The sequence below is a fragment of the Panthera uncia genome (genome assembly GCF_023721935.1).
Source record: "Panthera uncia isolate 11264 chromosome A3 unlocalized genomic scaffold, Puncia_PCG_1.0 HiC_scaffold_11, whole genome shotgun sequence".
Taxonomy (NCBI): Eukaryota; Metazoa; Chordata; class Mammalia; order Carnivora; family Felidae; genus Panthera; species Panthera uncia.
The window spans coordinates 11,425,916-11,442,827 of NW_026057578.1; the positions used below are offsets into that span (position 1 = coordinate 11,425,916).

General features: G+C 48.7%; 1 protein-coding gene across 4 annotated transcripts in view; it reads left to right on the plus strand.

Annotated features, from left to right (window-relative positions):
• Window positions 1–1,429: 1,429 nt before the first annotated feature.
• UBE2V1 (ubiquitin conjugating enzyme E2 V1) overlaps window positions 1,430–16,912 on the plus strand; it is a 34,768-nt gene continuing 19,285 nt past the window's right edge. The window contains exons 1-2 of one of the 4 annotated variants that reach the window (XM_049649887.1): window positions 1,497–1,511; window positions 2,770–2,864. In XM_049649887.1, coding sequence (XP_049505844.1) covers window positions 2,838–2,864 — 27 coding nt within the window. In that variant the 5' untranslated portion in view covers window positions 1,497–1,511; window positions 2,770–2,837. Of the gene's footprint in view, window positions 1,512–1,739; window positions 1,939–2,769; window positions 2,865–16,912 lie in introns of those variants that run through there. The other 3 variants (XM_049649883.1, XM_049649886.1, XM_049649885.1) reach the window with 3 other exon arrangements.

Sequence of the window (16,912 nt, forward strand, 5' to 3'; positions counted from 1 at the left end):
CCTTAAATGAGGCTTAAGTGAAAGCTCTAGACATCTCACAGGTGTCTTACTGATCCCGCCCTAGGCCTTTGGTTAGGGTGGCCATCCATCGTGGTTTGCCCAGAAGAGTCCTGTTGTCCTGGCACGATTATCCCGGGCCTTCTTTGAATCCGACGCTCCTCTTAGTCGGAGGAGCATTCTATGGTCACGTGACTTGTAGAGCCTATCTTATCACGAGGAAATGGGGAGCCACTGAAAGATTTAACTGAAGGGTGTTTTGAGCAAATTCTGCCTGCCACACAGAGACTGGACCATGGGGGCAAGAATAAAGGGTGCTGAGGTCACCCAAGTGGGAGACAAGGACAGCCTACCCTAAGTAAGAGAAATAAATGGAGCCGAGAAATGCTTAGGAGGCACTGCTGTCAGAACCAGGTGATGCAATGAATGTGCTGGATGAGAGCTTCCCATTTCCTTGTTCCCTGTACTGAAAGTCCCCGTCCTTCCTCTGCCAGGGTTAGCTGTGTTACCTTGAGGCAGTCCCTTTACCTCGCAGCTTGTTTGTACATCCGTTTCAGGGCTTCTAAGACCATTTACAATAAAGGAGCAGTCCCTTCTTGGATTTAATATCTATTTGCAAACATGTGTCTGTAGGACCTTTGCACATGCTGCTCCCTCTACCTCCTAATCATTCAGTTTCAGTTTCAATGTGACCACTTTAGGAGGCCCCTGCTGCCTCGTCCCTGCTTTACTCTCCATCCTATCATAGTTATATATTCTTTCCTATTTCTTTGTTAACTGGATATCTCCGATTAAAATGTAAGCCCGTAAGAGCAGACTTCAGGGGTATGTATCCGTTCCCACAACCTAGCACAGCGCCTAGCACATAGTTGTTCTTAGTAAATATTTCTTTGGATGAATAAATGGATTGATAAGTGAATGAATGAATGAGTGAATGCTTTCTCTGACAACTTAATGCCCCCAAACATTCTCTGGCCAGGGAGCATGGATCCTGGAAGCAAGACATTTCTGGCCTGGGTTCAAATTCAGACTTAGTCACTTAACTGCTAAATTGTGATAAATCGCTTAACCCTCCTCAGCTTCATTTTTCACATTAATCCCGACCTGGTAGAAATATTGTGAGGCTCCGGCTAGATAGGAAAACGCTCGCAGCGAAATAGGTAACTTTTTTTAAGGTTTCTTTTCTTCTGTATCTTTCATAATCGAGTCCTCCCAAGTCCGATCACCCCCGCCCTTCTCACCAAGCACCTCAATAACTCCCTCGCACCCGAGCCGGGAGGGACATGCAGGTTGCTGGGCCCTCCCGCACACAAATCATGTTTCCTCCCTCTGAAAAGGCAGGGAAAAAAACCTTCCCGGCAACGGGTCGCGCAGTCGGCGTAGCGGGCGTCAGCGGTGTCGTCTGCGCAGGCGCGGACGCCTGCGCAGAAGGGCCCGGGGAAACGGGTGGGGGGTGAAGAAGGGGCCGGCCTTCGAGCGACAGCGACGCAAGATGGCAGCCACCACGGGCTCGGGTGAGCTGGGGCGCCGGACCCGGCCTGCCGAGGGGGCGCGGGCTTGGGCCAGGGACTGGGGACCCGCAAAGGCCCTAGCTGCGGGACCAGGGCCTCTGCGCTGCCTCTGTCCGCTGGGCTCCGCGGCGGCGACCCTGGCGGCCAGAGTGGGGAGGAGGAGCAGGCGGTGGCCGGAAGCACGGGCGGGGGCCTGAGGGGCCTGTGGGCGGCGCGGCGGGGCTCACAGGCTTCCCCGGGCGGCGTGAGGGCCCTGTTGGGAGGAAGGACCCGGCCCCAAGGCAATGCTGAGCGGCCGGAGCTATCGAGGGGCGAGCCCAGAGGCACTCCTGAGGAGACGAGGCTGGCGGCTCTGGGGGAGATCCAGGGGTCCCCTAGAGGATAAGGAAGCGCCCCTAAATGGATGAGAATCCTTTACCGGGTGATGGAGGTCCGAGTGAGGGGGTGGCCATCCTTGGGATGTCCGTTTGGCGGGGACTTCAGAGAACCCCTTAGGACGGATGGAAGGAGAAAGCGATCTCAAGGGGGTGACCGAGGATCCTCCATTGGTTAAGGGGACGGCTCCAGCGTTAGTTTGGGGGATGGGGTTAGCCGAGGAAATCTCTATGTCGCTTGGAAAGGGGGCGTCTTGGCGTGGCTGGTTTTGGCGGAGCGGGGGGGATTAAGGGCATCAGGACTGGCGAAGTGAGAAGGGAAAACGATCTCTCAGATTCCAAAGGGGAACGACCCCATCGTTATCGGGCTTTTCTTTGAGGAGACATGTTAGGTTTTAGGAGCCAAGCTCTGAGTGGGGCAGCGGTGGAAACTTTCGACATTGGGTGAATTGGACGCCCTGGGGGTACCTGTTCGGTGCGGGAGGTCCACCGAGGGAAGCCACATGCGATGGTTGAGGGTGGGGGAAAGTTCAGAGATGTTTCTCTCCGAAAAGAAAAATCTCCTCTCTTGGGTGAGGGAAGCATGCCCTAGCAGTGCCTGTTTTACGGAGACGGTCACTCCGTTCCACTCCTTTGGGCGTTGGGAAAAGATAAGTGGGTTCCGCTCAGCAGTTCCCTGTTGAGTGGATGGGTATGGGGAGAGGGACAAGCGAAATGAGAAGTCTGGGTGACTGGGGCAGGCAAGCTGAGCAAATCCCCATCTCCAGGATGCAGCAGAGGGAATAAGGGGGCTGTACTTTGGAGGAGGGGGGGTGCTCCCAGTCTCGTGTAGGTAGAGGGAAGCAGCATTTATTTTGAGACCGGATTCGCTGTTCTACACTCTTTAGATGGGCCAGAGGATCAGATCACGAAGAGTCCGTTTCCGAGTTAACGTTCCGCAAATGGGCATCAGGGGATGGACTCAGATGGCCTTCTTGAGGAGGTAGGGTGAGGATTAGCTGGGGGAGGTCCCCCAGAGACGCTGATAAGGTAAGAGAGAATCCAGAAGTGCAGGACTTGGGGGAAGACTCAGTGTCCCCCTTATGGAGAGGCGGCTGTACCTGTCGGCCAAGGAGGTCCTCTCAAGTGCGGGGACGACGGGTGACGTCTGATGAAGCAGGCAGGGCCGCCAGCCCGGCTACTGAAATCCTCTGGCTAGCTAAGGCCACAGCATCAGCACTGTCAGGGGAGGTGACCTAAAGGGAACAGGGCGACGGGAGTCCCATCTTTCCGGGGCGACGCGCCTCCAGTGTCCCAGGGAGCCATCCTTGTCTGTTGCAGTGGCCGTGGAGGGGATTGGCTGCAGGGGTTCAGACCGAAGTGACCTGTCACAAGCTGCCTTTTAAACTTAAAGCAGTGGGGTCCTTTTAAGCAGTGGGGTCCTCCGGGGGGGAGGGAGGAGACCACACATCCTTTTCCTGGAGTTTGGTTTCAGCTGGAATAGTGCTGAGTCAACTCGTCTTGCACGATCCTGCCACAGAAGAGAGAGGCTGAGTCAGGCCAGCCTGCTGTGGGAACCTTCGCACCAGAATAGCACCCCTGTCAGTTTGCTAGGAAGTGGGGGGCCCCGCGTGCCCGTGGCAGCCAGCGTTATGGTTGCCTTGCAGCTCGGCCCTGTGTGCAGGCACTTGAGATTGGCCACCTACAGTCCGGCTTAGCAGCTACTTGAGTCTGACTTCTTGAGGCCCTGCCAGTGGATGATCGCTTCACGAATGCTACCGCAGTCACATCAGACCTCGTCGGCTGCTGTCCTAATGTCAAGAGCACTTGGCATGGTTTGGGTGACAAGGAGCAGGCTCCCAGGTGCTCCATCACGGGCTTCCCGAAAGTCCTTTGTCTGTTTATTCAACAGATGTTTATCGAGGGCCTGTTGTGTCCCCTTGTGAGCGGTGGGTGAGAGGCACACAGCCCCTGGCCTTCAGGGGCTTCCACTCTAGTCGGGAAGAAAGCCGCCAAAGGAGTAAATAATGATTAAGGCAGTTTCAGATAGCAGCTGGCGCTACGAAGGAAACTGTGCGACGTGATAAAGAGCAGGTGGGGAGGTGATCTGGGAAGATGGCATTTGAACGGGTAGAAGGGATGGCAGGAGCCAGCCCGACGGTGTGCATCGTAGGCGGGGGAGGCGGGGACAGTGAGTGCAAAGGCCTCGTGGCAGGACCAAGCTCAGTGTCCTGAAAGAACAGCTTAAAGGCCTTCCTGTGCAAGAGAGGCTTGCTAAGGAGATGAGTTGAAGAGCTCTAGCTTTGGATTTTATTAAGTGTGAAGGAAAGCCATCGAGTGAGCGAATGGTGTGCATTAGGCCCTCAGTAACTGTTTGCTGAATGAATGAATGAACGAACGAGTCTTAAAAGGAGGGGAACGACACAATCTGGCCTGTGCAGTGAAGGAGTGCAGAGTGCCGAGGGTAGAGGCAGAAGGGCCTTAGTTGGGTTAAACCAAAACGAATGTTCAGGCTTCTGCTCTCTACCCCTGAGAAGTCACTCAGGTTGGTCAGGGGCCCCGAGGCCTTCCTTAGGTTTAGAACCAGCCACCTGATGAACCTGTGCCCTCGTTGCCAGGAAACAGCTGGGAAGCCTGTGAGTTCCTGTAAAGGGCTGCCCTTCGTTTTCTTTTGGTCCAGCACCTTGGCATCTCCCTTGGTTCTGCGCTGCGTGAGTTCTGCACAGACCCTAGAGGGTGATACTGTGAAAAGCCCCCAAGACTCCTTCAGGATGCCCGTGCTGTGGCGGGTGACTGCCTCCGCCGTGGCCAGGATTGCGGGGCCTCAGGCCCTTGGCTGCCAGGCCCTTCGTCTCACCCAGCATCCCACGGGCTTCCCTGACAGTTGCCCAGCAAACCTGAGTGCCCCAAGAGTAACCCCTGATGGGGTGTGGTTTTAAGTTTGCATTCGCTGGAGTGGCCTCCTCTACACATTCAGCGTATGTGCAGACTTGACCATGTGGGCAGTGGGGGCTCAGGAGCCCTGCGTTCCATTCAGGGGTGTTCCCAGAGAGCTGGAGGTGGGAGATGAGAGCCTGTAGTCCGGGAACTTGGGCTTGGTCCCTTGTGTCTCGCTGCGTGAACGTCTTGTGCCGCTTGTGGCCGCCTGCCTCTTGTACAGCGTGGGCCCCGCGTTCGGGAGAACCGCTCACCTGCCTCGCGCTCCGCTGGTGGGGGGGAAGCGCTGTGTTGGGCCAGTACGACCTGTTGCTCTCTTCAGGGATTCCCAAGGTTCATTGTGACGATTGTGATGTTCCCCTTCGTGGGAACTTTCGAACCGTGCTTTTCACTCCACCACACGCTCTCTCCTGCCCCTTCCCTCTCACCTGAACTGTAGCTACAGTACTTTGATGAAGGTGGAATACAAAAGGTGAAGTCGGGAATCCTCTGTTTAATTCCGAAAGGCCCCAGTTGAAGGACAGAGCAGTGTCTTTGGTGGAGTAAACGTTTAACACTAAGATACTTCAGAGTTTTCCGGGTAATTTGACTTCCCTGTTATGTCATCTCATGCAATGCTCCACAGCCTAATGGGCTAAGCAGGGAAAGCACTGTCCCCACGTCATTGCTGGGGGAGATGGGTGGCTGAGCGGTGGCACTGAGACCAGAGCCCCGGGGTTTTGCTCCACCGCCCTCCCCAACCCTCTCCACTACCTTAGCAAAGAAACGGAAAGGCGTGGAGTTGGGCGTATGCCCTTCCTCGGTCTTGGGGTGTTTCATTGATCTTGGTAAGAGGAAGGGCTTTAAGGAGAAGGATCTGCCAGCTGTAGCAGCAGGGTCCCTGGCCACTGTTTGTCCCCTTCTGGGTAACGTGCTGTCCTGTGAGCGTGGAGTCCACTTTTAAGGACGTTCTTTCTTGTGCCTTATACTCAGTACCTCATACTCACTGGGCTTGGGGCCCCTCGTGTCACGTACGAAGCAGGACTTTGTCTTCCATCACGTGCAGGCCCTTCAGACTTCTTTTGAAAGAGCACTTCTGGGGCTGACTGTGTGCTAGACGCGGGTTTCAGTTCAGTCAAATTAAATGATCTCAGTCCTCCCGGCGGAAATTTGAGACCCGTGTCTGTCCTGAAGGTGAGAAAATCGGCCCAGAGAGGGGAAGGGACTTGCCTGGGGCGCAGAGCCAGTGATGCGTAGAGCTAGGGTGCAGGGCCTGGGGCAGTTCTGCTCCAGGGCGCGTGCTCTCGGCCACATTCTCATTCTTCCAGCCCCCTTTGCCTCCTCTCCAGCCAGGCATCTCACATTCCTTCAGCCCCTCACAGGTCTGTTGACATTTCCGACTCGGCCCAGTGTCTTTCACGGGTGGGTAGTCGCGGCCCTCAGGTAGGGTTCTTTCCTCACCCTTCCACCCACCCATCACAAGTCCAGGAGGTATAACCCAACAAGAGATGCCCGATCCTCCTCTCCGTCTCTACTGTTGCCGTTCTTGCCCAACCAGGACCATCTGTCTCTCCCCTGGAAGACTGCAGAAGCCAGCTTCCGGTCTTGCCCTTTTCCAGTCCATTCTCCAGAGGAGGCGCGTGAACTCTTGCAGACCAAAAGCGGAAACCGCCACTCCCCTGCAGAAAGCCCTCAGAATCAAATCACCCTGCGCTTAGAATCACGTCATTCTCTTTTCCGAGATGCAGACGGCCCTCTGTGATCTGGGTCTGGCCCACCCCCTGACCTCATGCGGTGTCACGCACACCTCTGCTCTTGGTCCGACCCCTTTGGGAATGCTCTGCCCCCACATCTTCACGTGATTGGCTGCCTCTTGTTCTTCAGGTCTCCTCTCTCCAGAAAGGCCATCCCTAACGACCCCCATTCGGTGTAGTCTTTTGAGTCATTATCACATGTCTCCTCTGTCCTTCTAAAGCACTCACCTTGGAGCACCTGGGTGGCTCAGTGGGTGAAACGTCCAACTTCGACTCAGGTCATGATCTTGTGGTTCGTGATTTCAAGCCTCACGTCGGGCTCTGTGCCGACAGCTCAGGGCCTGGAGCCTGCTTCGGATTCTGTGTCTCCCTCTCTCTCTGCCCCTCCCCTGCTCGTGCTCCCATGTCCTCGGCACCCAGCATAGTCCCTTTCCCTAACATAGTAGGTGCTCGGTAAATATTTGTTGACTGTTGCAGTGAATTAATCAAAGGTCTCACCTTGATGTGGCCAATATGTAAATTTGACAGATTTTGGAGGAACAGTGTGTCTGGTAAGACAGAAGCAAAAGTGACTGACTCTTCAGCTTTTCAAAAAGAAAAGCCCTTGTCCTGATTAGTTGCTATTTCTAAAGGGACTTTAGCATAGACTTAACTCTGTCCTCTCCTTCCCTAACTGTCCCGACACACTTCCCACATCTTATTCTTTGTCTCCACCCCTGTCAGAAAATCTGGTCCTTGTCCCTGGCCACCCTAGTGTCAGAGAAACACAAGGTCACCAGCTGTCGGTTGTCCCATTGTGTGGACTTTGTAAAGATAGATCGCCACTGTTTCTTCCCCTGGATTGGCAGTTCTTAAACTAGTGTGCATCCACATCACCAGGATGGCTTGTTCAGTTGCTGGGCTCCACCCTTAGAGTCCCAGATCCAGGAGTTCTGTAGTGTGTTGTAGTGTTCTGGGATGGGGCCTGCGAATTTACATTTCTAGTGGGTTCCCAGATGATGTGTAGGCTGCAGGGCTGGGGACCATACTCGGAGGACCATTGCTGTAGAGGAGAGAAAACACCTCCTCTGGGCAGGCACTAACTAGGGAGCCAGACTGCACTGGCCAGTTGCTCAGGAATAAAAGTTACCCGCTGCCAACTTTCTGTCTACTTTTCAGGAACATTGAAGCTGGTGCATCACCTTCCAGGCCTCCTTATTTTCCAAGACAGAAGCAGCACCAGACTCCTAGCTCAGTTCACTATCTTCTTAAAATAGGCAACCAAACCAGTTTTAACTGGCAACTTTCAGGAGAAACCTGTGAGGCTTGGTCAGGCCAGGGTTTTCCAAGATTGCATGTTGTATAATAGCAGCTGCTTGGTGGCCGTGATTTTCCCAAAAGATGTTTTAAAGGGCTTCAAATCCATTTCGTACCACAAATATTTTAATAGGTGGCTGTGTTTCATATTACTGCATTAAATGTTTTACTATGACATGGTATAAAACCCTATCAAATATTCATGCTTTTTCAACCTGGTTGTCATATTTTCTTTGTAATATCCTGCAGCTGCTGACTTTTCAGTTTATATTTAGCCGGGAGAATAACTGGCTGACTTTCGATACTGACACAGATCCAGGAAAAATCCTTCTGGAAAGAATTCTGAAGTAACAGGAACAAATATTTTCTTTTTAAAAATCTTGGATTACTGTGGCATTTTAGCACCTTGGTGAAGTTATCTTAACATCTTCATGTTAACTTTTTCATAGTTTATTAAGATTAGTTAAGAGTTCATTTTTACATCCTCTGTATTGCCCCTTGAAGCTGTTTCTCCAGCTGTCTTTTGGTGTCAGATTCACACAGATATTAGGAATCTTAAGATTTAGGTTGATTCCGTAGATTCAAAAGCCATGGCAATTAAACATATATTAGAGCATTCTTAAGTTTTTCTGATCTGTTATGCTTCAGTTCTTTGGCATGTGTGGATTTAATTTTTAAATATATTCACTGAAGAAGCACCTGGGTGGCTCAGTCAGTTAAGTGTCCATTGTTGGTTTTGGCTCAGGTGATGATCTCACAGTTCATGAGTTCAAGCCCTGCATCGGGCTTTGAGCTGACAGCACAGAGCCTGCTTGGGATCCTCTGTCTTCCTCTTTCTGGGCCCCTTCCCTGTTCGTGCTGTCTCTCAAACATAAATAAACATTTAAATATATTCAGTGAAATCCTATGTTAAAATTAGTGTATCACAATTTTAAGCTTATACTCTCCATTTGGGATGGGATGAAGTCCTAACTTATGACTGGTGCACTCACAAGGTCTGTAGGGTCCGTCCATCCATCCATTTATTTATTTATTTATTTAATATTTTATTTTTAAATAATCTCTACCCAACATGGGGCTCAAACTCACAGCCCCAGGATCAAGAGTCACATGGTTTACCGACTGAGCCAGTCAGGCACCCCTGAACTCCACCAATATTTGGATTTATATCCCTGGATGGGCCCTGAAGTTCTAGCACTAGGGCATAGTCAGGCCATTTGGAGTTGAGTGTGCTTGCTTTGTAGAAAATACTGGTGTAATAACTTCATACACAGTTTCTATGGTTTAGAATATCAGTAACTTGCTTTCATATATGTTTTCTGAAACAAAGTTCATTTTGTAGTGAAGAATCCTTTGACTTGTGTGGTTTGGGTAAAAAACCAGTTTTCCTTCATTTAAAAAAATGTAGGTTTCCCTGAAAGTATCTATTATACTTGATTTAAAAAAGCTAGTTATCAATTTTTAATGATCTCAGAAGACGTTAGGTATCTCCGTTACATGGTAGCAGTGTTCAGTGTCTTGGCCACATAGACCATGTTAGAGTTTACGGTGGGAAAGGAAGAGTTGGGTTGCCTGGGGGCTCAGTTGGTTGAGCGTCCACCTCTTGATTTTGGCTCAGGTCATGAACTCCCAGTTTGGGATCAAGCCCCACATCGGACTTTGCGTTGACAGTGCAGAGCCTGCTTGGGATTCCCTCTCCCTCTCCCTCTCCCTCTCTCCCTCTCCCTCTCTCCCTCTCCCTCTCTCCCTCTCCCTCTCCCTCTCCCTCTCCCTCTCCCTCCCTCCCTCCCTCTCTCCCTCTCTCCCTCTCTCTCTCCCTCCCTCTCTCTCTCTCTCTCTCTCTGCCCCTCCCCTGCTGACACTCTTCTTTCTCATAATAAATAAATAAACAAACAAAAAGGGGAAGGAAGAGTTGGTGCTGTTTCTCCAATCAGGAAATGTTTATTAAGTACCATTATAGGACAGGTAACATAACAGATTCAGGGGAGGCAGGGTTGAATGAGTCACAGCTCTAACTCAAGAAGCTCCAAGAGTGAGTCAGACAATAAAAAGGAAATAAAATAAAATGTAAAGAAAAAGGAAAGGCCCGGCACAGACATTGTGTGAGGGTAAAGGTATGTGAGAGAGGGGTGCTTGACAAGACCTCTGTAGACTGCCTGGTTTTCTAATTTAAGATTCCGATTTCTTCTCAAGATCATTCAGAATTCAATGTGTAACTTGCCTTGGGCTACTGAAAATCCATACTCAGCCCCTTTGATAATCTTTATGATGTCAAGAATTTCTTTTAATAGTGCTATGAGTGTTTCTGTGCTGTATTTTCAGAAATAAACAGAGTTGCAGAGTTAGGATTTTGTGACATCGAACATCATTCATTCTGAAATAAGATCCCTTGCTAGCACCCAGCCACCCATTCATTCGTTCACCAAGCATTTGAGTGCATACTCTGGCAAGGCACTCCTTGAGGGGTTGGAGATTTGGCGTGAACCAAAGAGATGAAGCTGTGCTCTCATGAAGCTTATTTTTGTTCAGATGGGGAGAGACAGTAAACCACTAATGAAGTAGAAATGAATATATTTAAAATGTCAAGTGGTAACAAGTGCTGTGAAGAAAAAAAAAGCAAGATGGGGCACCTGGGTAGCTCAGTCTGTTAAGTGTCCCACTTTGGCGCAGGTCATGGTCTCACAGCTCGTGAGTTCGAGCCCCGCGTCGGGCTCTGTGCTGACAGCTCGGAGCCTGGAGCCTGCTTCGGATTCTGTGTCTCCCTCTCTCTCTGCCCCTCCCCCACTCACGCTCTGTCTCTGTCTCTCAAAAAATAAATAAACGTTAAAAATAATTTTTTTAAATAAGAGGCAAAATAAGGCAATGGGAAGCTCAACCTTTGTGAGGAATAAGCCGGCCAGCCCACTGGCCGTTCAGAGAATTCTAGGGTGAGGGAACAGCATGTGCGAAAGCAGAAAGTAAGGTTGCCCATTTGTTCAGGAACCGAAAGAGGGGTGGTATGGCTGAAGGAGGACGAGGGGCCAGGGAGGGGGTGGCAGGAAACGATGCAGGAGGTGCAGGTGGTGCTCTGGAGGGTGTGTGCTGGGCCAGTTGGAGGGGTGGCTGAGTGATGGAAGTGAACTTACTTTAAAAAGCTAACTGTGGAGACTAGACTGCAGGTACAGGCCAGGTAGGCTGAGCAACCAGTTGGGAAGCGGAGAGGGCATGGACTGCAGGGATCATAGTGGAGATGGTGAAAATGGGCCACGTTTGGAATACATCTGGAAATGGGTCGGGTATAGGGTGTAAGGCAAAGAGTTCTCATCTCGACTTCCAAGATCTTTGGCCAGAGCAATCTGGTAAATGTTTGTGCCACATACTGGGATTGAGGAGTGGGTCGTTTTTGTGTTTTTTGAGGAGTACAAGGCAAGTTCTGTTTGGAAGTGTTTTTAGAGTCTTAGTAGCCATCTAAACGGAGATGTCAGGGAGGCTGTTATTGGAAATGTAAATTGGAAAGTCTCCAGCCTCTTTGGTCTGGGTAAAATCGCTTGGGGATGGCTAAGTAGAGTAGACGGAAAGGCAGAGGGCTACGGGCTCTGCCCTGAGGTCAGGCAGGCAGTATTCGGAGGTCAGGGAGGTGCAGCCAAGCAGCCAGTGAGGTAGGACGAGAACCTGAGGCCCAGGGAAGCCCAGGAGTTGCCACTGGAGCTCCAGGAAGTGGGGGTGGGAGCTGAAAATTTGGCCAGAGGGTGCTCCTGGTGCCCCTGACCAGAGTGGTTTCGGTGGGTGACTAGGTGGAAAGGGCTGATTGGAGTGGGTGCAAGTAAGGCGAAGAATGGCAGACAGGGAATCAGGACAGCCTTTTTGAGGTTTTTTGCTAAGAAGGAACAAAGAAGTGTGATGGTAACTAGAAGGGATATGGAGTCAAGTGAGGGGGTTTGTTTTGTATTTTATGATCTGTGATACAATGTGCCAATGACGGTGACTCGATAAAAAAATTACTCCGCCAGATATTACACACACTGCTTTACAGGTTTTATCTCACTGATTCTTCCTTGCCACCCATAGAGGCAGAGAGTGACGGCATCCCCGTTTTGCTAAGGCTCAAGGTAACTGGTAAAGTCGCACAGCTAAGGTTACGAGGAAGCTGTGGACTTGATCTGCACTTGATCCCAGATCTGTGCTCTTAATCCTGTGTGGAAAGATCGTAGGATTTTCTCTAGAGTACACTCTGATTCTTTTTTGTGGGAAATAACTTAGCCATTGCTCTGACGAGCATTTAGGAAATAGAATGTGGGGCGCCTGGATGGCTCAGTGGGTTAAGCATTTGACTTCAACTCAGGTCCTGATTATCTCATGGTTCCTGAGTTCAGGCCCCACATCAGGCTGTCTGCTATCAGCACAGAGTCTGCTTTGGGTCCAGTGTCCCCCTCTCAGTGCCCCTCCCCAGCTTGTGTGTGCTTTCTCTCTCAAAAATAAATAAAACATTAAAAAAAAAAAAGAATGGTATGGGGTGCCTAACTGATTCAGTCATTAGAGGATGCGACTCTTGATCTTGGGGTTGTAAATTTGAGCCCCACGTTGGGTGTAGAGATTGCTTAAAAACAAAATCTTTTTAAAAATAATAACAAATAGAATGATAGACCAGGTATTCTCATGATTGTATGCTTGTGACATCTAAAAATAATTTATGTCATTTATACCATGCAAGGAAGCATGGATGACTTAGTGCTTTTTTTTTTTTTTAAGTTTATTTATTTATTAGAGAGAGAGAGCACAGAAGGGGGGGGGGGGGGGGGGGCGGACAGAAGGGTAGACAGAGGATCCAAAGTGGGCTCCGTACTGGTTGCAGAGAACCCAGTGTGGGGCTCGAACCCACAAACTGCAAGATCATGACCTGAGCCAAAGTCGACTCTTAACCAACTGAGCCACCCAGGCACCCTGTATTTATTTTTTATAAAATGGGGTTTGCATACCTTTTTATTCTCTCCCCCACCCCAATTTTGGATTTATCAACAAATTCTTATGCAAAGCCTGTTTTTATGTCACGTTGTAAAAATGGGAACTATGGCCATACTCATGCAAATTTATATGCACTGCCTTAAATCTCTTAACATTCCTCTGTTTCCCACCCTCTGGGCCTATAAGAAGTTGACTAGATGTTCTGTCCCAATATTTACTCCAAGCAAATGCTTCTGGCTCTGCATCCTGAGGTTAATGGTTGCACAGCCCTCACCTGGCCTCTGATCCTTCCCAGCCCACCCTGAACATTACCCGGGAGATTCGCTTTATCTCTAGTCCTACTCAGAGTCTTGTAGCTCCTGCCGGTGCTCCTGAGGATAAAGTCCAGTCCCTCTCCGTCCCACCTCTTTAGCTTTCATCAAATTCAGAGGGGCCTAGGACCCCTCAGAGGTAAAACAGAATAAAACCATTGTTCTGTGATAGGTTATATTTCTGTCATCCAAAGTTTTGATGCTGTGTGCTCGCTTCGGCAGCACATATACAAAGTTTTGATGCTGTTCTGTTTCATTGAACTTTGTGTATATCTTGTTTCCATAGTGAGACTTTATACTCCAGTTGGGAGACTTCTGTTTTTCTTTCATAGTCGCCATAAAGGTCTAGCGTGGGATTGGATAAGTGTTGGGTGTTATTGCACACAAAGAAAGTTGTGTACATATATGTTACTGACATTCATATATAAGGAAATTCTGACAACCAGGTAAAAAGCCTAGAAGAGAGAGAGAGAATCCCAAGCAGGCTCTGCACCCTCCACGGCGCACAAACCGTGAGATCAGGACCTGAACCCAAGAGTCGGATGAGTAACTGACTGAACCACCCAGACTCCCCCTAGCAAACTTTTAATTACACTCCTGAGACGTGTGGATATTTTGCCTGAAGTGTGGAGTGAGCTCAGTTTTACGCATGTTAAACATGGTGAACCCCAAATGGTGCCTTACCGAGTAGAGTTTAGTAAACCAGCTAACCGGGTGCTAATCAGCCCCTGCTGTTTAAATATCAGAAAAACTAAATGAACCACTCCATAGTTTTATAATTTCTGATTTCTTCTAGCTGTCGTTATTCCCCAAACTCTGCTTTTAGTCAGCTCTTGAGTGAAAATAAAAGTTTATGTCTTAGTAAAATAAATTCAAGGTAACAGTTTGTGGACTTAAACTCTTCAATATTTAGCTAAATAAAGGTCAAAAGAGCACTGCACCCGCCGGTGCCAGATTCGCCCAGTGTTGATCAATCTCACCCTTCTGACAAAAGAAAGGGTTTAAAGTATTCTCTCAGCTAAGTCCAGGATGTTAAAGATCAGAGAGACTTTTTTTAAGTTACGTATTATTTATTTTTGAGAAAGAGAGAGTGGGAGCAGGGAAGGGGCAGAGAGCAGGCTCCGTGTTGTCAGTTTAAGAGCCCAAGCATCGCAGAGCCTGACGTGGGGCTCGAACTCATGAAACTGTGAGATCGTGACCTAAGGCGAAATCAAGAGTCGGACGGATGCTCAACTGATGGAGCCACCCAGGCGCCCCAGGATCAAAGAGATTCTTGAGAACAATTAGGTGACCCCCAAATGTTGTAAAATGGTGGTCCATAAGCTGAATCGGACCGACAGATACTTGGCCAGAGCAAAGGAGTGACTGCGCCCTTTAGACAGACATGTATTTTCCAGCTCACCTGAGTTCTTAATACTCCCGTTTTAAGCCAGCCATTAAAGAGAATTTGTAAAGCCATACCACTCTTCTCACTAATTTTCTTTTGTTCTTTGGAAAGTGTAGTTCTTGGGGCGCCTGGGTGGCGCAGTCGGTTAAGCGTCCGACTTCAGCCAGGTCACGATCTCGCGGTCCGTGAGTTCGAGCCCCGCGTCAGGCTCTGGGCTGATGGCTCGGAGCCTGGAGCCTGTTTCCGATTCTGTGTCTCCCTCTCACTCTGCCCCTCCCCCGTTCATGCTCTGTCTCTCTCTGTCCCAAAAAAAAAAAAAAAAAATGTAAAAAAAAAAAAAAAAGTGTAGTTCTTTCATAAGATATGTTATTTATCTCAACACATGATGGTTTGTTGTGCTTAGTTGTAAATGAGTTTTTAAAAAATTTTTCAGTTTTATTTTTTTATAAGTTTGTTTATTTTGAGAGAGAGAATGTGTGTAACTGGGGGAGGGGCAGAGAGAAACAATCCCCAGCAGGCTTGGCGCTCGCTGTCAGAGCAATCCCACCAACCTGAGCAGAAATCAGGAGTCGGATGCTTAACTGACCTGAGCCACCAGGCACCCCTCTCAGTTGTAATTTCTAATTTGGCAAATATCAGTAGCTATAACCCACGTAAACAGAGGCTCTTTGAAGTCTTCAGTGATTTTTAAGAGAGTATATAAAGGGGTCTTGAGACCAGAAAAGTTTGTGAACTACTGTTCAGATGGAATGAATGCTTATTGTCATTAATCAGCACGTAGGGCAGTTTTCCCATGTTTCTATGTATATTCCAGCTCCCACTTGGAATGTTTTTTGACTACCTAAAAGATACTGGCCAATATAAAGTTTTGGTTTTTTAAACTGTTTCTGATGCCTGATTTATAACTTGAAGCAAGTTGAATGATCCTATAATATCAGTACTGCAGTACCCACAAATTGCACCGTCCTATGTGGAACTCCATCACTGCTCCAAATGCTAACCTGATTCCTTATTTGTTTGGTTCAGTTGTGTATGTGGGCTTTAACTGAATTGTCTGATCCAGTAGAAAACGGCTGTTGGAAGTATAGGATTAACCAATATGATAGTTTTCCCTATTTCACAAGTAGATATCAAACATGTGAAAAATATAACTCGAATTCACTATCTGTTTGAAACTAATGTAATGAGCTTGCAACATTTAGGAGTCCCTAATCAGACCTAGTTGTTAATGAAGGGGTGACGTTTCCAGCCATAAAGTTTTGCTAACATTTACAAGAGAAATAGTCATACCAGAAATAGTTAATCCAGCCTGATTTATTTATTTATTTTTTAACCTTTATTTTTTTTGAGACAGAGACAGAGCATGAACGGGGGTGGGTCAGAGAGAGGGAGACACAGAACCTGAAACAGGCTCCAGGCTCTGAGCTGTCAGCACAGAGCCCGACGCGGGGTTCGAACTCACGGACCGCGAGATCACGCCCTGAGCCGAAGTCGGCCGCATAACCGACTGAGCCACCCAGGCGCCCCTAACCCAGCCTGATTTAAATAACCGGACACAAGAAGGCACATTTTTCATCTTGCCAAAAAGAGCAACTTAAAATAGAGGTCACACGTGTAGCTTCCCTTCATTAATAGCTATGGAAGCTGTTGTACTTTGCCATTGTTCATTTGGCCTGAACAGGTTTTAATATTAAAAAAAACATGGACTATTTACTTAAAATTACTCACTTAGGAAATACTATTAAATGAGATTCCTAGTCTCAGAGGATCCTTGTTCCTTATTGCAGTCAGGGGTCATACAGCTTAAGCCCTGAGAAGTTAAGGGAGCTTGACGGGTATCTGGAGACAGATGTTCCAAGCAGAGGGAATAACAGATGCCGAAGCCCAGTTGTAGAACCTTGTCTGGAGTATAGCTGGCATAGTTCCTTAAATGTTTTATTTTGTAAATATCAAGATCATGGTAGAAGAAATGGGGATGGGGATTAAAGAATACAGTCATCATGATGAATAAAGTAAAATGATTTAAAAACAGAAAATCTAGAAAAGGAGGGGAGTCGCCCATAATCCTTTGCACCTAAAGATAACCACTGTTACCATCTTGGTCTCTAACCTTTCCAACTTTCTTAAGCTTCTTAAAACGTCAGCGAGCATCCGTATTAGTTTACTGGGGTTGCCATAACAAAGTGCCACACACTGGATGGCTTACACAACAGGATTTAGCCCAGGAGGCTAGAAGTCCAAGATCAAGGTGTCAACTGGTCTCGTTCTTCCGAGACCTCTCCCCTTGGCTTGCAGATGGCTGCCCTCCCGCCGTGTCCTCACAAGGTCTCTTCTCCATGCACTCGAGCATCCCTGTTTTCCTTTGTGTGTCTCAATTTCCTCCTCTTATAAGGATACCAGTCCAAGGGCTCATCCTAATGGACTTGTTTTAGTTTTATATATATAT